The sequence below is a fragment of the Centruroides sculpturatus genome, unplaced genomic scaffold (genome assembly GCF_000671375.1).
Source record: "Centruroides sculpturatus isolate CEXI.00-Female unplaced genomic scaffold, Cexi_2.0 scaffold889, whole genome shotgun sequence".
Lineage (NCBI taxonomy): Eukaryota > Metazoa > Arthropoda > Arachnida > Scorpiones > Buthidae > Centruroides > Centruroides sculpturatus.
Genome location: NW_019385500.1, coordinates 68,774 through 95,716, shown reverse-complemented (window position 1 = coordinate 95,716; position 26,943 = coordinate 68,774). Strand labels below are relative to the sequence as shown.

Sequence of the window (26,943 nt, the reverse complement as noted above, 5' to 3'; positions counted from 1 at the left end):
GATATAGCCACAGATTGCAGCGCCACAGCACTAGCGAAAATTTAAATTTGCCGACTGGAATACTTTCGGATAAACGACATTTCGGATAACCGACTTTCAGATAAACGACGCTCTACTGTATTTAGGTAGTTTTGTTTTCATCATGTAAAATTACGCTAGTGTTAATTTTACACTCGGACTGTACCCAGTAGGCTTAGTTCCGCCTGCGTATGGTGCACACCTTGCAGGCCCGATTGTGCCGGCCTGATTGGTCATTTCAATGTGTACAATTTAGTTTGTAATTGTAATCTACGGAGTGTTACAATTAGCGGAATGTGTAATTTCCAGTAGCGTGCTATCGATGAAAAGCTGTGGAAGCACCGCTTTCCTTGTATTTTCTAAAATATAAATACATATTGTGAGATTATGTTCATTTTTTAACGTACTTTGAATTTCTTAAAATTAATATATTATTATAACCGCATTATGTATTTTATTACAAATTTCTATACATGTAAAAAACAATGATAAGATTGTTATTGTATATTCGAATATAAATTCGCGTATACATATTATCAATGGAAGCGCCGTATTTTGGAATAAGGGACAGATTTTACGGCGAAAATATACGAACGGTGTAAAGCAGCCATATTATGCGCATCCTACGCTTTACACAGCGCCAACCCAGGTTTAGCTGGTAGATGCTACACATCAAAATATCGTATTACGCTTCCATGGTTCTATCAGGAACCGGCACAGCTTCCCTATCGACAAATGTCACCGCACACCACTGATAATTTCCATACAAAATTGCAATAAGATCATTACATTTTGTGTCTCAACATCTGCATATTGCCTGAATTTCTTTTACGACTTTCTATATAATATGCAAATTGCAGCGAATCTTTCCTTTTCAGGGAATTTTGGAAATGAACTTATTTGCAAAATCAAAATACATGATCGAAAAGTAACTTATGCGCACCAAATTTGGTTGCATTTAGTATTTTCCACAGTAGAGTTTTCGAAACATTCCATGTTTAACTCTCCATCTTCGTTAATGGCCCTATTTTGCACCAATATTTTGTTTATTATTCATTAGAATAATTATTGTCTTCAAAATTAAGATTTATTTCACTTAAAATAGTTGCAAGCAGGTAATTCCTAACGTTATCTTAATGCTCTATTCCACGTAAATTTCGGCAATGAGCAACCCGCTTTACAAATTTACATTGAATAGAGCCCCAGCAGAAGGTTAGAAAAGCAAAGAGCTTAATGGAAAATAGAGCAATTTGCTTTTCGCAATGAGCATCCGCTCTACGTTTTCATCTTTACCTTCCATTTTTAAAAAATCTTATTTAAATACGAGCGTGCAAAAACCTTCCTAGCATCATGGCTTCACCTACAATACCCGTAGATGAAGCCACGATGCTGGTATCCCCATAGCATTTATTACAATCGATAACAATAACAATAACGAACCATTGTCACGAATATCAATTACGATAGATGGCATGGAGATTAGTTTACACGTGGTCATCGCCATGTTTCAATTATACTGGTTCGTATTTGAAATGAATTATCAATGATTCAATGAAGATCCTATGGTATTCTAAACGGTAAAAGAAGCTTCGAAACAAGAAAAATATGTAGAAACCAACATAAATTATTAATTAAACAGAAATTTACTTGTTTATACATCATAGTATCCCATTTTACAACATTAAATTGGTTCTTAGAGGTTCGTCGTAAAGCGAGTCGTCTTATATTGCATAAACTCGATGATATAAATTCAGATTGCTTCTTGAAGATAATAGTTTTTCTTATGCAGTGCCACACAGAAATATCCAAAAAAATATTTAGTGGTTGAATACAGCATTTTATAAAGTTATAATAGAAAATTAATAAGCGCAAAATATTATGAAATGAGAGGTCGTAAAGCAAATTCGTGTAATGTTGCACCATCTGTTGTCGGAAAATAAAACTGCTTTCGATAATCGTTAAATATTTAAAAATTAAATACCCGTACACGTATCGATACAATTTCAATTAAAAGAAATAAAATAAGAAATAAAAATAACTTTTTACATAAATATAAGATTGTAACTTATATATTTTATATACCAGTAATTTTTATTAATTATATACTATATACATAAAAAATTTAATTTAAATTAAAAATTATCAAAGATAAATAAATAAATTCTCGTATTTATTTTATAAACTATTTAAAAATATTATTCCTATTTATATTAGATGGGAAAGATAAACATAAGAATTTCGAGAGGGCCTCAGTGTCAAGACATACCTGTTTGAGACCGACACCCTCCAGAGAAACGATGTTTGGCCTCACATTACAAAGATTACAGTAAAATTACTTGCTAAACTGTGTTAAAACCTAAAATAAAACGTTTATTTTCCTCATTTACGAGTACAGTATTTATTGTATTGTGTAGATGATATTATGACAAAAGTTCTCCAGCATCTTTCAGCATTCCTGAAGATGCTCAAGATCTCTTTAGCTAAGTACAATCTATTATACAAATATTTTTAATGTTAAGAACATACCAGAAATAAATATATTAACGAGAGAATTCATTCTATTAATATTCTGTAAAAAATATGATAATACTTATCAGTGTTAGACAATAGCCTGCAGCATCAGAGAATAGCCTGCAGCGTCAGAGAATAGCCTGTCAGTGTTAGACAATAGCCTGCCAGCGTCAGAGAAAAGCCTGTCTGTGTTAGACAATAGCCTGCCAGCGTCAGAGAATAGCCTGTGTTAGACAATAGCCTGTCAGTGTTAGACAATAGCCTGCCAGCGTCAGAGAAAAGCCTGTCTGTGTTAGACAATAGCCTGCCAGCGTCAGAGAATAGCCTGTGTTAGACAATAGCCTGTCAGTGTTAGACAATAGCCTGCAGCGTCAGAGAATACTGTAAGCATCTTCCCAGTACCTTAAAACGCTGAGTGCAACTTGAAGAATACATACATCAATTATAAAAGTATTAATAGTCATTCCACAAAATGAATATTATATAAATTCTCCCAACATATGGAGAATTCAATGCTGACAGGACTTTCTCTAGGATGAAGATGCGAGAGACTGCTGGACAATAAAATTTATTATATACAGAGTAAATATAAATGCTCTCTCAGGGATGCTGAGAATATTCTGAGCATCCCATAAGGCTCTCAATATTCCGAGTGTATTGAAGAATATGTACAGTATACCAATTATAAAAGTATATTCATTCTACAGAGTGAATATATGAATTCTCCTTACATGAATGCTGAGAAAACTTTCTGAAGAACGAGGATGATGAGAGCCTTCTGGAAAATAATATATAGAGGATGATGGTGTCAGGATGATGAGAATAATATGAAGAAAAATACATTTGTAAGAAAATATTGTTAATATTCCTATCAGAGGATGAAGGAATGTTATAATTATCAGTTGGAGTAATCCCCCCGCATGCCTCTATTCTTAGATTTCGATGTTAAGTATAAATAGCATTTTACAAAGATATAAACTGCCTCCCAACTTCTTTGTTTCCTATTTGTAAACAACATTTCGATTGGTCTTTTAATTCGAATTTAAATATCTAACCAACAAGCCTATTAAACTTCGCATCCGATTTATAATTAATTAGTAAAATAACAAATACATTTTTTATAAATTATTTAAATAAAATATTTTAAGCAAAAATTTAATTACGTCACGCAATCGACCCTCGAGAAATAGATCGCGATGACATCATGGCGATTCTGTTATCGAAATGATGTCACGCGAAATCTTTGAATAACGATGACGTCATCACCGACTTAATATGTGCCGCGTGACGTAAAATCCAGTTAAATTATCTCGAAAGCGTCGTAGTATATAAAATAATGCATCTTTACGTATTCTAAGCGCGATAAAAATTATTTATATCATCTACGTTTTTTAATAAAAAAACAATTCAAACGAAGTTGGGGGCATGGTCACGTGACAAAAGGATGTTAACCGTCGGGCCATTGGACAGAAAATGCCACATGATTTAAATCTGGCCAATGGGGCGAGGCGATGGGATAGCGTCGGCGAAGCAAGCGGCGCCTTCATTCAGTCGCTTAAATCGTCGGCCATCTTGTGTAGCGGTAGGGTGCGGTTGAACCGGTGAGTCGAAATTGATATTAAGCGGTTATTAATCGATTGCGGATAAGAAAATGGCGACGAAAACAACAAGGAGAACGACCACGACCACAACAACAACGTCGCAGCAGCAGACGTCGGCCAGTCAGACACCTCAAATGTCATCGTCCATCGAAAAAACCAATTCGCCATTAAGTCCGACGCGTATGACTCGGATACAAGAAAAATTAGAATTGCAGAATCTTAACGATCGTCTGGCCACTTATATCGACAAAGTCAGGCGATTGGAGGCAGAAAACAGCCGTTTGATCCACCAAGTGCAGAGCAGTCAGGAGACTGTCACAAGAGAAGTGACCAGCATCAAGTCTATGTACGAGCAGGAACTGTCCGATGCCAGGAAACTCTTGGACGAAACCGCTAAAGAAAAGGCTAAACTGCAAATCGAAGCGTCCAAATACAAAACCGAAGCCGACGAATTGCATTTGAAGTGAGTATCATTTAAATATATTCCATTGTTTATTCTGGTTGTTCGCGCGTGTGTTACGTCACACGGCTCATTCTTTGTGTAATATTTGATGAATTGTGACACGTGCAGAATTGCCGCGTTGACCTAATCTCGGCTCGTCTTTTGGGAATTAGGTTATTTGGATGCTTGTCGGTTAATCCGAGTAAATTTCTGGGTGCGAATCCGTCTCTCCTCCTTCCGACCGATTCTCTTTGCCGCTGAGATCTAACTCTCTTCCTCGGTTTGCGGGCGATTCGATTCCTTTCGTTGCGGAGCTCCGTCTTCTGCCGACGGAGCTTTGCGACGGTGGACCGGATTTAGTCGAGGATGCGAGTTTCTGGTGGTAAACCGAATATCTTCGGATCTCCCGCCCTTCCGACGAATGGTAGGTTCGGAGACCATTTGGCAGCGGTCGACCGAAGACCGAGCTCTGTGGCAGAGGAATCGGATCGGAAGATCCGGCCTCCCGATGTCCCGACGGTGGACGTCCGAGATCCCGCAGTCGGAGTCGTAAATAAAGTTTAAAGTGATAAATGTGAGAGTACGTAAGTAAAAATATAAAAATTATTTAAATTTTATGGATGTTTATCTCCTTTATTATCTGACGACAAAGTAAGTTAGACCGGTTTGGCAAATGTCTAATTTATCGGAAATAATAATCGTGGGGAATATCTGACAAACTGCGTGTTATAGATTAATAACAATGTATTTATTGATAGACAAATGAATGCAGGCTCTATATATATACAAAAATGAAAACACAAATTATTTAGTGATAACTATATATATATATATATATATCACTAAATAATCTGTGTAAATATTTATTTATTGATCTATCTAAACAATGCTATGGCCATTGGCCTTTTCCACGTGTCAAAACAAATATATATACAAAATATATATAGGAGAGTATATATACAAAACACAAGCAACAAAGAAAGAAAAAAGAAGAAAAACCGTAATTCAAAACTAAACGCAATTCAATTTTTTAAACAGCTTAATTAAATTGCCCGTAAGTTTTCAAATCTTTATAATCTTCTTTTAAGGCATTCCGATTATATACGAATCGGTGCATTTCGGCCAAAACTGTGCTTAACTTTCAGCTAAAGGATGATATTTTTCTGTCGATAATTGTAATTAGAAGGCCTAAAGTATTTGTTTAGCAAATTACTCATAAACGATTATTTCTTGCAAACCTTTATTAATTTAAAGCTATCAAAAAGAACTTGTTTCTTATATAAAACTTGTATTTTGTCAATATTGGTCCGGTTATAATAATAAGTGATGGAAGAATTATAAGGTAACTTGTATAATGTTCTTATAAAGTTATTTTGTGTGACTAGCAACCTATTCAAAGCAAAATAATAATGTATATATAGTATATATCAGTAAATAATTTATTCCAATTTCTATATATACAACTATACATTCACCTAATCTAAAAAATCAATTTGCCAGATAAATCTTAGTTATTATTACTAAATATGCTTATATAGAGTAATGACAATTCATTTGGCAATTTTGTTGTCGTGGTCAAATATATATGTGTGTGTATATATATGTGCAATTCTGGAAAATGCTACAAGTAAACACTACGGCACAACACAATAAAACGTTAAAGTGTGAGGTAGCTTACCTGCCAGACATCAGTTAGTCTGCTCGGTAAGTATCGAGCAGGGGTAATGTTGTTATATTTTGAATCCGATGCGATGTCATTAATGTAACTAGCTTATTTTTCTGTGGAAGATGTATATGTGCATTTCCTAATTCGCAATATTTAAGTACATTTTTTAAAATAGTTCATAAAGGAAGTCTCGTCACTATTGAATTACTAAATAATTCAGTTTTGAAAGAAGAAATTATGATTATTTTTTAAAAATTTATACTGGAAAATCAACTTTCTTGAAAGTTTATTTATTAGTTAATTCTGTATGATGCGATGATTTTGCATTAGTCCTCCATCTTAATGTGAACTAGTCGATATCGCCACAAATTTGTCGTGATTTACGTCAAATAAGGCATGCACGGTGATTGCATCCACCTTACTCGATAATTCTTTTGCAAATATCGACCGTGCGCTCGTCGATTTTGTCGTGCCGTCGAAGGAAATTAGGCAGACTCGTCGACACCTCTTGGTTCCAATATGTTATGTTTTTGTACATTTATGATGAGTTGTTTTGGCACGATGGTTCGAAATGTTAATTGACTCTCTTAAGAATTACACAATGAGCAACTTTCTGAGCTGTTGCATTGCAGATTGTGGAAGGAAAGTAGTAATGTGACCATAGAAAATTTCTGATTGTGTGAATTAGTGTTTGTTTAACTTTAGACCTACCTATATTTGAAAAAAGTACTGTCATATTAGGTTCTGTTTACTCAGTTTCTAATTTAAAAAGCCTATTTATTTATATATTTTATCCAATGATGGTATAACAGTGAAGGATGTACCTTTGTTGCATTTATTAGGGTCCTTTTTACCATTTTTATTCTGTCATTTGGAAAGTAGATTGCTTCGAAAGCATTAATGCATAAATGAAAAGATCTAGAGTTAATAAAATGTGTTTCTTTATTATTTTTAATCTGTCTTACCGATAAAAATAATTTATCGTGTCGTACCAATAAATGTAAACATTTGTGTCACTTGAAAATATGACAAACATTAGAAGCTTGCATTTTTGTATTTATTATAAATTCTGCAGATTGATTGTGCATGACTATTATTTTATTATTTTTGTCAATTCATGTTTTATTATGAAAGATGATAAGGTAAAACCTCAAGTCAAAGTTTAAGGGATCAAGAATTCTCAAGAAATCAGATATTGTATACAGTTTTATGGCATTTTTGAGTGCGTTGTTGTGATGTTTTCTGCATCCCTGCCGGAATGCCGATAATGTGCCGTATTAGTAAAAAGGACGAAATGCAAAATTGTAATGGTGTGGGGTTGTGTTCGGCGCAGAGCCATAGTGTTTATCGTCTGTATTTGCACACACCATAAGAGAAAATAAAGATTGTGGACCTATCGAAGGTATCCTGGTAAAATAGGTTTGAGTAAAAGTAATGACAAGACTGTGTTATATGGGAAACCCTATATACTGTGCTGGTGATCGGTAGACCACTTTGAGTTAACACACATTTACTGACTTCACAATTCATTCCTCACTGTGTTTTGTGTATTTAATCGTGCTTTTTTTCTAGGACCCCTTACCTGACTGCCTTCATTGTGCCAATATAGTTGAAAACTTGAAAATACAATTTGAAATCTTTGTAGTTAAGGCCAATTTATGGTCTGATGCAAAAAATCAAACTAATTTATGGGGTTTCGATATTCACAAACATTTTAAGTTTTGTCTGACGAATCAAATATTTACCAAATTTGAAGTGAAACTCACATAAATTGGTCTCGCGTGCTTGTTAAAAACTTACTTTCTGAAGAATTGAATGGTAAAAATACAGTTGCGAGCAGACAAATGCCGAACAGTACAATTAGCATCGCCGTTTGCATTGTTTTTCTATGAATTAATTTTCTGAAATATAGCATTCTTCGTTCCACCTAAACCTCTCAAATTAGATTTATCGCAATTTAGTGCCAAGTTTTCCACGTATTGGTACGGTAATATGGTCCGAACCATTTAATTCCTTGTAGCAGAATTAAACGTACAATTTACCTTTCGATATCCATCTTATCTTTACGCAGTACAGGTATATCTGAATCATTCTTGACCCTTTGTTTCTTCAGATTAGATACCATTTATTCACATTAATGGAAAGATACGCAACAAAACAACTTATCCAAACACAATTTAGCTTAGATATTCATAATATTTTAAATTTACTAGCCCCTAAACCCAACATAGGCTTACAAAATACAGTTTTGTGTGGTTAAACACTACAAAATAGGTTATATACAAATACAAATGTGAGGAAACTTTCATAATTTATTATTCACTCCTTGCATAACTGTGCCAAGGATATGTTAACCTCTTAAATATTTTTGATAATTTTGCATTTTAACTGGCAAATTTCCGTGTAGAAGTGCTGCTGTTCCTACATACGGCTCGTATTTCACGTCTGGTATTTTTATTTTATTGATTTTGTGGTGTGCAGTTTGATAAGGGGGTGCTTGTGGGGAAGCGCACTTACAGTGTGACCTATTTGAAAGCGAAAGTGGAGTAGGTCGAACGTTTCCTAGGCGCATATTTTAGGTATTTTTCAGCAAAATGAATCGATATCGCTGCCACAACACTTGAAACGTGTGTTTTTCGAACACTACAACGCCCTGGCACGTGTTTTTTTGAACGTGTAGTGACCGGGGGGATGGGGGTTACCGCCTAAACCAGTTAAATTATGCTGTTAATAATAGAATTAGACGGCGTAGCACCCGCCGAAAACCGTTGAAAGACGTCCAAATTACCGGAAATGGGGTCGAATTATCCGAATTTGGGCATCGAATAGCTTGCCCTGACCCCGTGACGTCATACTCTAGAGCGTAATTCTTTAATTTCGAGTGCTTTTTTTCATGATATTTTAGAATTGGACGACACGTATTGTACATCAGAATTGGCGCGAACGAGCCGTTTCCATCCGGTCACGTGTAGAGCACCGTCACGTGACCGAGCGGGAAGCGGCAGTACACTTTTTCCCGCCAGTCTGGTTGATTTTTTTTTTTTTTAGTAAACAGATTAATTTTCGCGGTTATTTAACGTTTTATAATTATTTTGCGTAAAAAATCGGAGTAATGTTTAATAAATTTTTAATATTTATCGCATTTTATTCGCTTTATTAGCATATTTTTACGTGTTTTTGTAGAAAGTGATGACTAATTACTCGTCGAATAATACGAGTGAAATGGCATTCTGTATTATTATTTAATGAGTTTTATTGGCTAATTTGACATTAATGACGTATTATAAATCTATTGTTTGCGTTTTGTATGGGTCATCTCGTTTATTTCACTTATCTTTTCATTTCCTTTTGCTGTTTGCACTGATAAGAGCCACGTTTTTCACTAAAGGATTTCGATTTTTTTTACATAATCTTGTAGTTTTTACGTTTAAAAAAAGTCAGTTTTTTTGTAAAAATGTTCAATTTAAACATATTTTCCTTTGTAGAATAGAATTTTATAGGTTCTGGAAGGTAGTACTGTGTTTAAACTGTTTAAAATTAATATTTGGAGTCCAGTATATGAATTGTAAATCATTGGATACAAAAATTTCCTGTCCTTTATCACACTTTACTTCCTCCTATACATAAAGAGTGATGAAGCTTAAACTTACATAGTTATAGTTCTGCTTTTCTGTATGAAAAATACAGTTGTATATTGATTTATTTGACCAGCTTCTTTAAGAAATGAGATTTCATAGTTTAAAATGTGCTCTCCCTGTTACATAGAATTGCATTTGGTATGTTTGCCGATTTTATAGCTCTAAAATCTCTAAATTTACTTACTGTACATCATACTAATTAGTATTCTGGTTTTTACTAAGGCTGCTCTATAACCGATATTCTTTCATGCCGTTGGAAGTTATCAATGGGATAGTCTCTGTATATTAATACAAAGGAATTATAAAGATTTAGTATAAACAAATTATGTAGCAGCTGCAATGGGGGTCTTTAGGAAACGAGAATGACTTTGTGTACATTGTTAATATGCGGTAATACCGTCTTTCAGGTGAAATTAAACAATAATAATTCTCTATTTTCAATATAATTAACAGTGATTTTCTTAAAATAGTTGAAGGATTGAGTTTTAAAATAACAATTTATTTTAATGGTAGAAGACTACTAGAAAAAATTTTATGTATAATTTGTTTATATTTGTAATAGTAATGCCTGTACGGTCGAGGCATCGACTTATTGTTCTAGGGACCCAGAAAAGAATCCGGACGGGTGGAAGACCCTTAGAATTATTCGAGGCTTTCCGTTGTTTCTCGCTACCCGGCTGTCCCAATGCGGACCTGGTTTTGCTTGATTACAAAGCCCTTTTAGTGCCCGCAAGGCAGAGAGTCAAAAATAATTTTAATAGTAAAAGATTAATCGGTACAAGCTAAAATTTTATAGTAATAAGAATGCATTTAGGTAGAAATTCTAGAATTTGAAGATGGTCGTTGGAAAATGCTCATTCAATTGGAATTTATTGCATCGAGTTGCTTTTTCATTTATTCACATTTCAAATAACTCCGAGCTCATTAACTTTCTGAAACTTTACTCCATAAATAAAGACTTGTCGGCATGTTTCTGATAATTATCCTCGAAAGTGTGGCCAAGATTTTATTTGCATATTTGAATAATAATTGTAATGAAGTGAAAGGATATTACAGATATGATGCAGTAATTTTAATAAATTTTACTTCAAAAGAATTTATTAATGAAACATCATCTAAAGTACAGATAACCATTAGTTAATGTATGTGGTACCTTAAGCAGCCTCATAATGATTGTATTTGGAACCACATTGTACCAAAACAGTAGTGTGTAATGTGAAAATGATACCTAATTAATTAACGATGTGCATTAAACTGTGTTAACTGAGAGTGCATTAACCTAAGACTGCTCAGCTTTCTTATGCTAGGTAGAATTTTATTATATCTTTTTTAATTTAAATAAATCATAACATTTTGTTGTAATTTTAGTTTCGAATGATAAAAGTATTTAGTACTGGTTATGAGTCAAATTAACTGGAGCTGGCGTTGTGCCACGCTTTTTGATAAACAAATGATGAAACGAGATTTTGCTTCGTTCGTAGCTTAAATTAGAAAAATAGTTTAATGTCATCTGAAAATATAAGTTGTTTTTTTTTTTACAACATGAAGATTTATAATTATTACTATTATTAATTAATGTATAATTCATTTGGTATTGTTTGCCTGTTACTGCATTTAACAGTAGCTAGTGTGTAAGTTAAGTAAGAAATGCAGGCTATTTAAACCTTACTGTTTGTGCATAATGATCAAAAGAATTAAAGTTCAGTGTTTAAAGCATTTGTTAATAATGGCGACAATTGTGAGTTATCTGTTGCTTAAATATGTCTACTTTAATCAAAGATGAAGATAATTATATCCGAATTAAAATAGGTAAAGTGTATTTTAACTTAAATCTTTTGGGGGTCTTTTATTTTGAAACATTAAATGATGATTATTTATGGTTACAGTAAGTGGTGTCTTCCATATAATGTTAGGAAATCTTTAAGTGTACAAGTATGTAGTAAAGTTGTTATGCACTGACATGCAAGGTAATGAATGCAACAAGAAACATTGGAAAATGAATCATGCGCATGTTGTAAATAAATATACGAGAAACGAATGTTCCACAAATGAACATGTTCGAAGTGCACTTTGGCATTTTGTGCTTGATGTTCGCTTATGCAGTGTGTCCTGCATTAAATCGGTTGTGCTCTATGACTTTGTAATAGACTTTTTTTCCACATCCTGCAATGTTTTTTTAGATAATAGTACTAAGTTTTGAATTTTACAGCTAGGGGCACTGTGAGCAGTCTTGTCTTATAGAACACAGTTGTTTTACTGCACACATTCACATCTGTAGCTCTCTGCATTCACCAGTTACGCAGGTGTATAAGGATCTTGTATATTAAGATACTGATAGTGTTTGTTCTACTTGAAGGTTTTCTACATTTAATTTAATAAAGTTAAATTTAAATAATTTTAAAATGGCAACTCTTGACCTTTGAGATTGTGACAGGCATGTATGCAGTTTCAAAGTGGTGAGCCAGCATTGTGTCAAAGATACTGTGAGGATTTAAGCTCTTTTGTGAGTTTTAAAACTTAAAACATTTTTTTTAATTCATCATTATTTCCCTTCTTCCTCCAGTTTTCCCTTTCTTGGAGGTCGAATTTAGACCTTTTGACCCATCAATATTCTGTGTCACTTTGAAAAGTGACCTTCTAGGCTTTCAAAGACATTCAGGAGTTCAGGATGACAGATAAAGTTCTCCCCTCACAACAGAGGATTATCCATTTCCACCTTCATTTTGATGTAGCCAATTAACAAGAACCTCAACTTGTTACACGATAGAGGGTAACAAAAAAGTCACGGACAAGGGTAGACTAAACCGAACAAAACCCCTCCCTTTCCTATTCTGTCTGATTGAAGAGATAAGAAATAGATCAGATGACCCACCAATTGAACAATTATCACTCAGGTTGCACCATAGATACTCTGACCTTAGTCACCTGTGGCAATTAATTCACTGAGTTTGACAGCTGTTGTCAAATTTATGATGAAAAAGTGTCACAAGAACGGATAGAAAAAGTAATAAATCTAGAGAACAGTTCGATTCCTGACAAGTAATGTAAACAAATCCATTACACAAGTTGAACTTACATGGTATTCAGATTTTTTCCCAATCATCAAATTTGAAGAAAATAATCAATGAGCATAAGCTATCGGTGAACAAAACCGTTGACAGTATAGTCCTGGCCACTTATGCCAAACAACAAGACATCACACTTCTGAGACCAGGCCTCTATCATAAAAGCCAATAGATCAAAACACGCAGTAAAGTATCTGGAAAAATTGGAAATCCACAGGGCACAGAAGAGCACGCAGTGCATTTACTATAGGGATGCCAACGGGCTTTTGTCCGCTTGGAAATCTTTCTGTGAGGATGTGGCTTAGTTCTATATAAAGGCTTAATTAAGCTTAAGGTGACTCTTGATAAATAATTTATTTATTTATTATTTTAAGCATATCGAAATTTTTTTATGTGTAGCGCTTTTATTAATAACGTATCACTTTTTAATATTTGTATAACCACTTATTTGAAATTTGCTTGCGTAATCTTTCGAATTCTGCATTTGATTTTAGAGAAATAACTGACAATGGATGGTTAATGTGTTTGAAAACGTTCTTATGTTATTATGCTAAACTTTTGAATGGTTTTTTATATTATTGATTTTAGTCTCCAGTAAGCAAGTATATATTTATTTATTTGATCGCATCCAATAAGTATTGTTTACGATTGTTTTTTATAGATTGGGTAAAAAAGAAAAGGATCTGGCAAGCGCCGAAAAGAGACTGATCAATTTGGAGTCTTTGAATCAGGATCTGCAATCCAGACTTAACCAGGCTGTTGCCGAAAGAAAACGAATGGAGGAAGGATTAAAAGTAAGTTCAGTTGTCTCTGACAGAAAGAAGATATGACTTAATGACTGCATTTTAATTAAATATTGGAAATTGTTGGCATTTTTGGCAAATCGTTAGTGAATTAGTAGTTGAATCTGATTTAAGGGACATCAAGTTCAGTAACCTTTAAGTATTTAAGCAATTTGTAATTGTTGGTAACAGGTAATTGTTCCAAAATTAAGTTAGTTATGTTGAGTTCGGATGACATAAGTTAATTGGTGATGGATATCTAAATTAGATGAGCATGCAGATATGAATCTGCATCAGATGGCAACCTTTTATAAAATTAATTTCCTAATTACAGAGATCTCTAAACATGCACGTCTATTCGTAATTCAAATTACTGGTCACAAAACTGCTTAATTAATACCATTCTAACCCAAAAAATTTTAGTGATTTCAGACATATTAAGCAAAATAAATGTTACATAATACTAAAATATTGATGTAAATCGAAAAATTGTATATATAAATGGAAGGAAAGAGTACGCAAGGAATATTTGTTTTGAGGCACAACAGATAAAACCACCAAATGTGGCAGTTGGTTGTGGATTTGTGCCTTACCTATTAGGCTTGCTGGACAGTTTTCAGGGTTTTCTTTGCATGTCTAACACTTAGTTGGACTATTTTCCTTTAGAAAATCCTCTCGGGAGGCACATCTCCCTACCACACATATTGCATTATCTTCTTCCATCAAACCAAACTGAAACTGTTTTTAAGCTAAAGAATGCCAACATTATGTATAATGTTGGCTGGTGATTCGATATTACTGTAATCTGTATAACATTATAACCAAATATTGAATCAGCAGCGAACCTTATACATAGGATAAATACAATGCAAACTTGTTTAACTGTAGTAATGATGAAAGGATGTACCTCAATAATAGAATTAGCATTTATTACACAAATATATAATAGTTTTTGTAACATTCTTTCCTCAAGCCTGTATGTGATTAATTATAGATGTCTTTTAATACAAAGCTGCAAGTAAAGTAGCCGTATACAAAGATGAAATTGAAACTAGAGGGACAAAAGAATGTTTTCTTTCGTGAAACTGTTGCTATATAAAGTAGAATTCTTCCATTTAAGTAAACTGAAATCCTTGTCTGCGACTGGATAGTGGATTTTGCTTAAGTTTTTCAACTGCCTCTCCCCAAATTTTACATGTTTAATTGCATATGGAGAAAGAATGTACAAAATTCTATGCTTCGTAACTTGTGCGACTATTTTTATCTACAAATTTCTTTTGTTTAATGATCTTGAATACCGATACTCTGGTCGATCGGACATCTGGTTGGTCATATTTCAGCTAATGGCATTTCTATCGCATTATATTATACTGTGTATGCCAGCTTGAGCTACTTTTCTCAAAGTGAAACATTAGAAAATTAAACACTTTGCACCCTAAGCTCACCACTAAAGAATCTAGAAAAATTGTATTTATGTTCTTTGGCGTAGCATCTAACATGCAGTGAAATCATGCAAGTTTGATGTTATAGTCACACAACCTACTGTAAATAGTGTGGATATGTCAAGTTAACATCAATTTTTTACATTTGAAACACTAGTAAGTGCAAGAATTTAAATTCAGCTAAAGAGAAATGTATAAAGCTCTACGATTATCTATGATTTTACCTCAATTTAAGCAGTTTAAATTGGATTTATTTTGTGAAACTTTCTTAACAAGTGTGTCGTAAATAAACATTCATAATCAGTGAAATTAATGGATGAATAGTTTGTATGGAAGGAGAGAGCAATTTTGTTCTGAGTCATTTCTATATCTATAGTTACTAAATTAGCAGTTTTTTGTAATCACCAATATTAACAAAAGATAGCAAATTTATTTATCTACTATAGATTTGTTATCATCATTATTATCAAAATATTATCAGGTTCATTAATATATTTAGCATAATACAGTAAAACCTGTCTAAAATGGAAACTTGCCTAAACAGATAAACAATTTTGGAATGCGGCAATTTTCTATGTTAAATTTTACTGGAAACCAGAAACCTCTTCGATGCAGAAATGAAAGAGGCTTTAGGTATGAGAAAGTAACACATTAAGTTTGTCTGTATTAACATAATGCGATTAGAATTTTGGACAGTGGAGCTAGGCACTAATTTTTGGCACTCGATTGTGCAAGTTAGCATCTGAGAAGTATTCAGATACCTAGCTTGAGTTCTCAGTGAATGACTGGATTTCAGATTCTAATAATATCAATTGCTGCATTTGACTACGCCCGCCTTTAGTCAAAATCACTTTAAACCTTCACGTAATGTTATTTGTTTAAGATTTTACATTCTGTATTGTGTTAAAATCTACAGTTTCTTTTTCTGTTTATATAATATGTTGTATAAATGTTAAAAAAGAAATAATAATGATTTAGTGAAATTTTTCTTTTGTAGGAGGCAGAAGCTGACAGAGACAAATTGAATAAACAGTTGGCAGCAGCCAAGACACAGTTGGAAGAAGAAACCTTGATGCGAGTTGACTTAGAAAATAGAGTGCAGAGTCTTAAAGAAGAACTCAATTTTAAAGAATCCGTACATGAAAAGGTATTTTTCTTTTGATAAAAATATTTATTAATACGGTGTTTATTTTCTTTGCATTGATTACAGAGAAGAGTTGAAAAGTATTGTGCTGTATTTTGTTATATTAGAACACTGTAGATGAGCTTTCTAAACTCTACAGCCCTTCGATGTAGTATCCTGAAGATTAACGCCAAACAATTCAGTCGATATAGCCCAGTGTAATTTGGTAATTGTTTGATGTTAATCTTAAAGATTTGGTTAAACAATGTTTATATTTGTTTGGTTAGCACAATGTTTCTGTTGAGAACGTATCATACAGGAACACTTTAAGAGGAAAAAGGTTGCTTTATTGACTTGGATGGATATGCATTTCGGGCTTAATGCCCCTCTTCAGTCCTATTATTATTACACTGACCAGTTCATTAAAAACCTCCAAAACCTAAAGTTAAATAAAAATATGAGAATGTTAAGCCTGGATATCAAAAACATGTACCCCTCAATCCAAAAAAAGTTTATAATAAATACTTTAAATAGCCTAAACTGTGATAAATGGATAACCCAACTCGTTGAATTTGTTTTAGACAACAATTACTTTATTTGTAATAATAGTTTCTTTAGACAAACTGATGGCATCTTTATGGGCTCTTGCATCGGCCCCAAACTTGCTGAACTTTGCATGATCAACATAGACAATATCATCCATAAACTACAAGGTGTAATATTCTACAACCGTTATGTCGACGATTGCTTTGTTATTTATAACAAACAATTAACCAACCCTCATATCATACTTCATCAGGCCAACAATATCCAAAAAAACATCCTTTTCGAATTTGAAAATGAAAACAACAACAATCTCAATTTTTTAGACATCACCATACACAGACATAACAAGCACATTACTTTTAAAAAATATATAAAACCATGTAACGTCAATAAAGTAATAAATTTCCACTCCAGCACACCCATGTACATTAAAAAGAACATATTCATGATGTATATCAACAAAATCAAAACTCGTACTAGTAATATTACTAACCAAAACACCGAAATTGACCAAATTTACCGCATTTTTCAATTAAATAACTACCCCAACAGAATCATCTACCAATGGCTACACAACCCCCCTTCTCGTCAACCCAAACCAAAAACACAGGTAACTTACAAAAAGTTAGTTTATATCCCTACTATTTTTGAAAACATCCAAAAGATCTTAACACCATATAACATTATTTTAGCTCCCACACTAAACAATAAAATCAAAAATTCCTTAAAAATCAATGAACAAAGTAATAGTAACACAGACATTTTACTTAATAACAATCTAGTCTACAGCTTTGCCTGTACTTGTCATCCTAAATTCTATTACATAGGTGAAACCAGTAGAGTACTAAAAACCCGGATAAATGAACATATTAGAGCCATAAAATATAATTACATCAACTCTGCAGTTGCTACTCATTGCAACCAAACTGGCTGCGAGATCTCACCCGACAGCATCAAAATACTTAAAAGGGAAAAAAACATTTTTAAAAGGAAATTCTACGAACATATCGAAATTATTAAAACTAAAGAAACACACAGAATGAACTTAAATACTGGTACTGTCATAAATGACATCTGGCAGCCTTTCCTAAGATGCAAAGCCCATTAAGTTGTCCTACCATCCTCCCACCTTAACCCCCACTGTGCAATTCCCACCAACCTCTGTATATGTTACAAGGATCCCTCACTTCTTTGTAACATCTCCCATCAGACCTGTTCTCTACACATCTCTTCTGTATTATGTCACATCCTACAGGTATTTCGTTAATTTTTCATAATTTACACCTTTTTAATATATACTTTTTTAGTTTTGTGCATACCACTTTTTATTTTAACACACATTATACTATCCTCAGGTGCATGTATATTGATCTGATAGCACTATTTGCTCATTCCTCCTCCCGTGTTTAAATATGTGTATATATATCTTATGTGTAATACCAGCTTAATGGTCACTATCTCAGGTAATTGTATTTTATCATATAAATCACTGTACGCGTATACTAATTTTTTAAATGAATTCTGTAAATTTTGATACCTGTAACCAATTTGATAATTATGTAATAATAATAGGACTGAAGAGGGGCATTAAGCCCGAAATGCATATCCGTCCAAGTCAATAAAGCAACCTTTTTCCTCTTAAAGTGTTCCTGTATGATACGTTCTCAACAGCAACATTGTGCTAACCAAACACATATAATAGAGAACAACAAGCAACCTTGATTCAATGTTTATATTTGTATACGCTTGCTAGTAAGTCGTTTGATGCCATTTTGGGAGGTTCTATATTCGCTTCGGCTCTCCTACTTCGTTGAGTTTCTGGATGTTCTTAGTTACATCCAGAAATACTTGTAAAACAATAATGAGATGCCCATTCGGATGCTGGATGTCACTGTATGGTGAAACTAGCACAAACTTTGACAAGTGCTGCTTGAATCTCTGTCTGTGTTTTTTCCACATAACGTTTAGATTTTGATGAACAATTGCCAATCATCACATGTCGCAGTACACAAACTGTCTGCATTGTTTGTTCTGATCACTTGCTTGTCTGGAATAATATCAATAAACAAATAAACAGCTACACTTGTCTTTAATTACAATTACACAAAAAAGAATGGGAATTATTATGTCAATCATGTCTAAGTGTTTCCTGGATGTGCATTACTTTTTTACTGGACTCCATATTTTCTTTTTGATGAATACAATTTTAACAGAATAGCATGTATATTACTTTACACTTTAATATTTTGTATTAATTTAAGTAATGTAGATATTTTGTAAGCAATGATACAGCCAAACAATTTTGTTATTTACAAATTGAAACTTTTCCTACATTCCTAAATATAGCTGAGACCCAAAGAAGTAATAAGGTGAATTTAAGAAAGAAATTCTTTTACCTCTATGTCCTCACTGTTTACATTTTGGTATATATATTGTCTACTTGGACATTGTTTATTAGTAAGACTTATTATACCAGTTAAGTTTCTGATTAGCAAAGAGAGATCTAAGTCAAAACAAAATATTTTGTTTTGACTTTTGACTTAGATCTCTCTTTGCTAATCAGAAACTTAACTGGTATAATAAGTCCTATTATTAAGAAAGAAATATTTATTCTTGTTTAATATATATAATAAATAATAGAAAAAATGGCAGTGTCATTAAGCTTTCTGTTAATTAAAAGACTGAATTAGAAATTTCATTTGTGTATATTGAATGAACAAAAACTGTTTTGTAAATCAAATGTAAAGTATACTGGGTTCATGGTAAGTCCTCAAACACAAATGTGACCTGTAGTGCTTTGAGAATGTTTTCTAGACTCTTGGTGTTGGCAGCAGTTAGTTATATCTCAGCAAAATGTTTTATTTTTGTGTTTGTTGCATAGCTGTCAATAAAAAAATGAAGTGTGATATTCTCCATCATTGACCATATATTTTTGTATTGTTGAATTGGTTTTTCATAGCCTTTATTTAAAAATGATTGTTGAAGAAATCACACTGTTATTACCAGTATGTTTGTTCTAGAACGATGTTTCCCAAACTTATCATGCTCACGGGCCACATTTCTCATAGCAAAAACCTGACAATGAACCCAAGTGAAATAACTCTACACAACTACATAATAGCAAAATTACAAATTTAAATATTAAAATAAAATATTTTAAATGAATATTATTGAGGAGGAATTGACGGAAACATTGCGTCTGAAATGCATATAAGTAAAACATCTGGAAATTAAAATTGTTTGTAATTCTTGAGCTTCAAAAAAAGTCTGATTAGAAGGTTGTAACAATTTGTTTATTAGTCCAAAAAACCCCTTTTAGGTGTAAATATAAAGTCAAATTAAAAGCAAATGGATTGATAAAAAAAAATTCCTTAAATATGTAAATTCTAAAAATAATTTCAGAATGTTAATGAGTAATATACACTTTATATCTGACTTTGTGAAATTTATTAGGCAGACAAACAAAGTAACGAATACTAAACCTTCATTTTTTGCGCAAAGCCTCATCAGTGAGATTGTTGTGAGAAGTTGGATATAAAGTGTATATTACTTGATTACATTCTGAAATTATTTTTAGAATTTACATATTTACCCTTTTATGTGGTTAGATAAGTAAACTTAATTCAATATATAAAATAAAAAATTTTTCATAGNCTAGGTAGAATTTTATTATATCTTTTTTAATTTAAATAAATCATAACATTTTGTTGTAATTTTAGTTTCGAATGATAAAAGTATTTAGTACTGGTTATGAGTCAAATTAACTGGAGCTGGTGTTGTGCCACGCTTTTTGATAAACAAATGATGAAACGAGATTTTGCTTCGTTCGTAGCTTAAATTAGAAAAATAGTTTAATGTCATCTGAAAATATAAGTTGTTTTTTTTTTTTAACAACATGAAGATTTATAATTATTACTATTATTAATTAATGTATAATTCATTTGGTATTGTTTGCCTGTTACTGCATTTAACAGTAGCTAGTGTGTAAGTTAAGTAAGAAATGCGGGCTATTTAAACCTTACTGTTTGTGCATAATGATCAAAAGAATTAAAGTTCAGTGTTTAAAGCATTTGTTAATAATGGCGACAATTGTGAGTTATCTGTTGCTTAAATATGTCTACTTTAATCAAAGATGAAGATAATTATATCCGAATTAAAATAGGTAAAGTGTATTTTAACTTAAATCTTTTGGGGGTCTTTTATTTTGAAACATTAAATGATGATTATTTATGGTTACAGTAAGTGGTGTCTTCCATATAATGTTAGGAAATCTTTAAGTGTACAAGTATGTAGTAAAGTTGTTATGCACTGACATGCAAGGTAATGAATGCAACAAGAAACATTGGAAAATGAATCATGCGCATGTTGTAAATAAATATACGAGAAACGAATGTTCCACAAATGAACATGTTCGAAGTGCACTTTGGCATTTTGTGCTTGATGTTCGCTTATGCAGTGTGTCCTGCATTAAATCGGTTGTGCTCTATGACTTTGTAATAGACTTTTTTTCCACATCCTGCAATGTTTTTTTAGATAATAGTACTAAGTTTTGAATTTTACAGCTAGGGGCACTGTGAGCAGTCTTGTCTTATAGAACACAGTTGTTTTACTGCACACATTCACATCTGTAGCTCTCTGCATTCACCAGTTACGCAGGTGTATAAGGATCTTGTATATTAAGATACTGATAGTGTTTGTTCTACTTGAAGGTTTTCTACATTTAATTTAATAAAGTTAAATTTAAATAATTTTAAAATGGCAACTCTTGACCTTTGAGATTGTGACAGGCATGTATGCAGTTTCAAAGTGGTGAGCCAGCATTGTGTCAAAGATACTGTGAGGATTTAAGCTCTTTTGTGAGTTTTAAAACTTAAAACATTTTTTTTAATTCATCATTATTTCCCTTCTTCCTCCAGTTTTCCCTTTCTTGGAGGTCGAATTTAGACCTTTTGACCCATCAATATTCTGTGTCACTTTGAAAAGTGACCTTCTAGGCTTTCAAAGACATTCAGGAGTTCAGGATGACAGATAAAGTTCTCCCCTCACAACAGAGGATTATCCATTTCCACCTTCATTTTGATGTAGCCAATTAACAAGAACCTCAACTTGTTACACGATAGAGGGTAACAAAAAAGTCACGGACAAGGGTAGACTAAACCGAACAAAACCCCTCCCTTTCCTATTCTGTCTGATTGAAGAGATAAGAAATAGATCAGATGACCCACCAATTGAACAATTATCACTCAGGTTGCACCATAGATACTCTGACCTTAGTCACCTGTGGCAATTAATTCACTGAGTTTGACAGCTGTTGTCAAATTTATGATGAAAAAGTGTCACAAGAACGGATAGAAAAAGTAATAAATCTAGAGAACAGTTCGATTCCTGACAAGTAATGTAAACAAATCCATTACACAAGTTGAACTTACATGGTATTCAGATTTTTTCCCAATCATCAAATTTGAAGAAAATAATCAATGAGCATAAGCTATCGGTGAACAAAACCGTTGACAGTATAGTCCTGGCCACTTATGCCAAACAACAAGACATCACACTTCTGAGACCAGGCCTCTATCATAAAAGCCACTAGATCAAAACACGCAGTAAAGTATCTGGAAAAATTGGAAATCCACAGGGCACAGAAGAGCACGCAGTGCATTTACTATAGGGATGCCAACGGGCTTTTGTCCGCTTGGAAATCTTTCTGTGAGGATGTGGCTTAGTTCTATATAAAGGCTTAATTAAGCTTAAGGTGACTCTTGATAAATAATTTATTTATTTATTATTTTAAGCATATCGAAATTTTTTTATGTGTAGCGCTTTTATTAATAACGTATCACTTTTTAATATTTGTATAACCATTTATTTGAAATTTGCTTGCGTAATCTTTCGAATTCTGCATTTGATTTTAGAGAAATAACTGACAATGGATGGTTAATGTGTTTGAAAACGTTCTTATGTTATTATGCTAAACTTTTGAATGGTTTTTTATATTATTGATTTTAGTCTCCAGTAAGCAAGTATATATTTATTTATTTGATCGCATCCAATAAGTATTGTTTACGATTGTTTTTTATAGATTGGGTAAAAAAGAAAAGGATCTGGCAAGCGCCGAAAAGAGACTGATCAATTTGGAGTCTTTGAATCAGGATCTGCAATCCAGACTTAACCAGGCTGTTGCCGAAAGAAAACGAATGGAGGAAGGATTAAAAGTAAGTTCAGTTGTCTCTGACAGAAAGAAGATATGACTTAATGACTGCATTTTAATTAAATATTGGAAATTGTTGGCATTTTTGGCAAATCGTTAGTGAATTAGTAGTTGAATCTGATTTAAGGGACATCAAGTTCAGTAACCTTTAAGTATTTAAGCAATTTGTAATTGTTGGTAACAGGTAATTGTTCCAAAATTAAGTTAGTTATGTTGAGTTCGGATGACATAAGTTAATTGGTGATGGATATCTAAATTAGATGAGCATGCAGATATGAATCTGCATCAGATGGCAACCTTTTATAAAATTAATTTCCTAATTACAGAGATCTCTAAACATGCACGTCTATTCGTAATTCAAATTACTGGTCACAAAACTGCTTAATTAATACCATTCTAACCCAAAAAATTTTAGTGATTTCAGACATATTAAGCAAAATAAATGTTACATAATACTAAAATATTGATGTAAATCCAAAAATTGTATATATAAATGGAAGGAAAGAGTACGCAAGGAATATTTGTTTTGAGGCACAACAGATAAAACCACCAAATGTGGCAGTTGGTTGTGGATTTGTGCCTTACCTATTAGGCTTGCTGGACAGTTTTCAGGGTTTTCTTTGCATGTCTAACACTTAGTTGGACTATTTTCCTTTAGAAAATCCTCTCGGGAGGCACATCTCCCTACCACACATATTGCATTATCTTCTTCCATCAAACCAAACTGAAACTGTTTTTAAGCTAAAGAATGCCAACATTATGTATAATGTTGGCTGGTGATTCGATATTACTGTAATCTGTATAACATTATAACCAAATATTGAATCAGCAGCGAACATTATACATAGGATAAATACAATGCAAACTTGTTTAACTGTAGTAATGATGAAAGGATGTACCTCAATAATAGAATTAGCATTTATTACACAAATATATAATAGTTTTTGTAACATTCTTTCCTCAAGCCTGTATGTGATTAATTATAGATGTCTTTTAATACAAAGCTGCAAGTAAAGTAGCCGTGTACAAAGATGAAATTGAAACTAGAGGGACAAAAGAATGTTTTCTTTCGTGAAACTGTTGCTATATAAAGTAGAATTCTTCCATTTAAGTAAACTGAAATCCTTGTCTGCGACTGGATAGTGGATTTTGCTTAAGTTTTTCAACTGCCTCTCCCCAAATTTTACATGTTTAATTGCATATGGAGAAAGAATGTACAAAATTCTATGCTTCGTAACTTGTGCGACTATTTTTATCTACAAATTTCTTTTGTTTAATGATCTTGAATACCGATACTCTGGTCGATCGGACATCTGGTTGGTCATATTTCAGCTAATGGCATTTCTATCGCATTATATTATACTGTGTATGCCAGCTTGAGCTACTTTTCTCAAAGTGAAACATTAGAAAATTAAACACTTTGCACCCTAAGCTCACCACTAAAGAATCTAGAAAAATTGTATTTATGTTCTTTGGCGTAGCATCTAACATGCAGTGAAATCATGCAAGTTTGATGTTATAGTCACACAACCTACTGTAAATAGTGTGGATATGTCAAGTTAACATCAATTTTTTACATTTGAAACACTAGTAAGTGCAAGAATTTAAATTCAGCTAAAGAGAAATGTATAAAGCTCTACGATTATCTATGATTTTACCTCAATTTAAGCAGTTTAAATTGGATTTATTTTGTGAAACTTTCTTAACAAGTGTGTCGTAAATAAACATTCATAATCAGTGAAATTAATGGATGAATAGTTTGTATGGAAGGAGAGAGCAATTTTGTTCTGAGTCATTTCTATATCTATAGTTACTAAATTAGCAGTTTTTTGTAATCACCAATATTAACAAAAGATAGCAAATTTATTTATCTACTATAGATTTGTTATCATCATTATTATCAAAATATTATCAGGTTCATTAATATATTTAGCATAATACAGTAAAACCTGTCTAAAATGGAAACTTGCCTAAACAGATAAACAATTTTGGAATGCGGCAATTTTCTATGTTAAATTTTACTGGAAACCAGAAACCTCTTCGATGCAGAAATGAAAGAGGCTTTAGGTATGAGAAAGTAACACATTAAGTTTGTCTGTATTAACATAATGCGATTAGAATTTTGGACAGTGGAGCTAGGCACTAATTTTTGGCACTCGATTGTGCAAGTTAGCATCTGAGAAGTATTCAGATACCTAGCTTGAGTTCTCAGTGAATGACTGGATTTCAGATTCTAATAATATCAATTGCTGCATTTGACTACGCCCGCCTTTAGTCAAAATCACTTTAAACCTTCACGTAATGTTATTTGTTTAAGATTTTACATTCTGTATTGTGTTAAAATCTACAGTTTCTTTTTCTGTTTATATAATATGTTGTATAAATGTTAAAAAAGAAATAATAATGATTTAGTGAAATTTTTCTTTTGTAGGAGGCAGAAGCTGACAGAGACAAATTGAATAAACAGTTGGCAGCAGCCAAGACACAGTTGGAAGAAGAAACCTTGATGCGAGTTGACTTAGAAAATAGAGTGCAGAGTCTTAAAGAAGAACTCAATTTTAAAGAATCCGTACATGAAAAGGTATTTTTCTTTTGATAAAAATATTTATTAATACGGTGTTTATTTTCTTTGCATTGATTACAGAGAAGAGTTGAAAAGTATTGTGCTGTATTTTGTTATATTAGAACACTGTAGATGAGCTTTCTAAACTCTACAGCCCTTCGATGTAGTATCCTGAAGATTAACGCCAAACAATTCAGTCGATATAGCCCAGTGTAATTTGGTAATTGTTTGATGTTAATCTTAAAGATTTGGTTAAACAATGTTTATATTTGTTTGGTTAGCACAATGTTTCTGTTGAGAACGTATCATACAGGAACACTTTAAGAGGAAAAAGGTTGCTTTATTGACTTGGATGGATATGCATTTCGGGCTTAATGCCCCTCTTCAGTCCTATTATTATTACACTGACCAGTTCATTAAAAACCTCCAAAACCTAAAGTTAAATAAAAATATGAGAATGTTAAGCCTGGATATCAAAAACATGTACCCCTCAATCCAAAAAAAGTTTATAATAAATACTTTAAATAGCCTAAACTGTGATAAATGGATAACCCAGCTCGTTGAATTTGTTTTAGACAACAATTACTTTATTTGTAATAATGGTTTCTTTAGGCAAACTGATGGCATCTTTATGGGCTCTTGCATCGGCCCCAAACTTGCTGAACTTTGCATGATCAACATAGACAATATCATCCATAAACTACAAGGTGTAATATTCTACAACCGTTATGTCGACGATTGCTTTGTTATTTATAACAAACATTTAACCAACCCTCATATCATACTTCATCAGGCCAACAATATCCAAAAAAACATCCTTTTCGAATTTGAAAATGAAAACAACAACAATCTCAATTTTTTAGACATCACCATACACAGACATAACAAGCACATTACTTTTAAAAAATATATAAAACCATGTAACGTCAATAAAGTAATAAATTTCCACTCCAGCACACCCATGTACATTAAAAAGAACATATTCATGATGTATATCAACAAAATCAAAACTCGTACTAGTAATATTACTAACCAAAACACCGAAATTGACCAAATTTACCGCATTTTTCAATTAAATAACTACCCCAACAGAATCATCTACCAATGGCTACACAACCCCCCTTCTCGTCAACCCAAACCAAAAACACAGGTAACTTACAAAAAGTTAGTTTATATCCCTACTATTTTTGAAAACATCCAAAAGATCTTAACACCATATAACATTATTTTAGCTCCCACACTAAACAATAAAATCAAAAATTCCTTAAAAATCAATGAACAAAGTAATAGTAACACAGACATTTTACTTAATAACAATCTAGTCTACAGCTTTGCCTG

General features: G+C 32.7%; 1 protein-coding gene across 1 annotated transcript; it reads left to right on the top strand.

The window, feature by feature from the left end:
• The first annotated feature begins 4,037 nt into the window (after nucleotides 1–4,037).
• Nucleotides 4,038–25,880, top strand: LOC111639571 (putative leucine-rich repeat-containing protein DDB_G0290503). Its single transcript, XM_023385457.1, has 7 exons — nucleotides 4,038–4,593; nucleotides 13,603–13,735; nucleotides 16,163–16,317; nucleotides 16,898–17,939; nucleotides 18,278–18,297; nucleotides 22,914–23,046; nucleotides 25,474–25,880. The coding sequence occupies exons 1-7, from the start codon at nucleotides 4,181–4,183 to the stop codon at nucleotides 25,636–25,638; spliced, it is 2,061 nt and encodes a 686-aa protein (XP_023241225.1). The 5' UTR covers nucleotides 4,038–4,180; the 3' UTR covers nucleotides 25,639–25,880.
• Nucleotides 25,881–26,943: the final 1,063 nt, after the last annotated feature.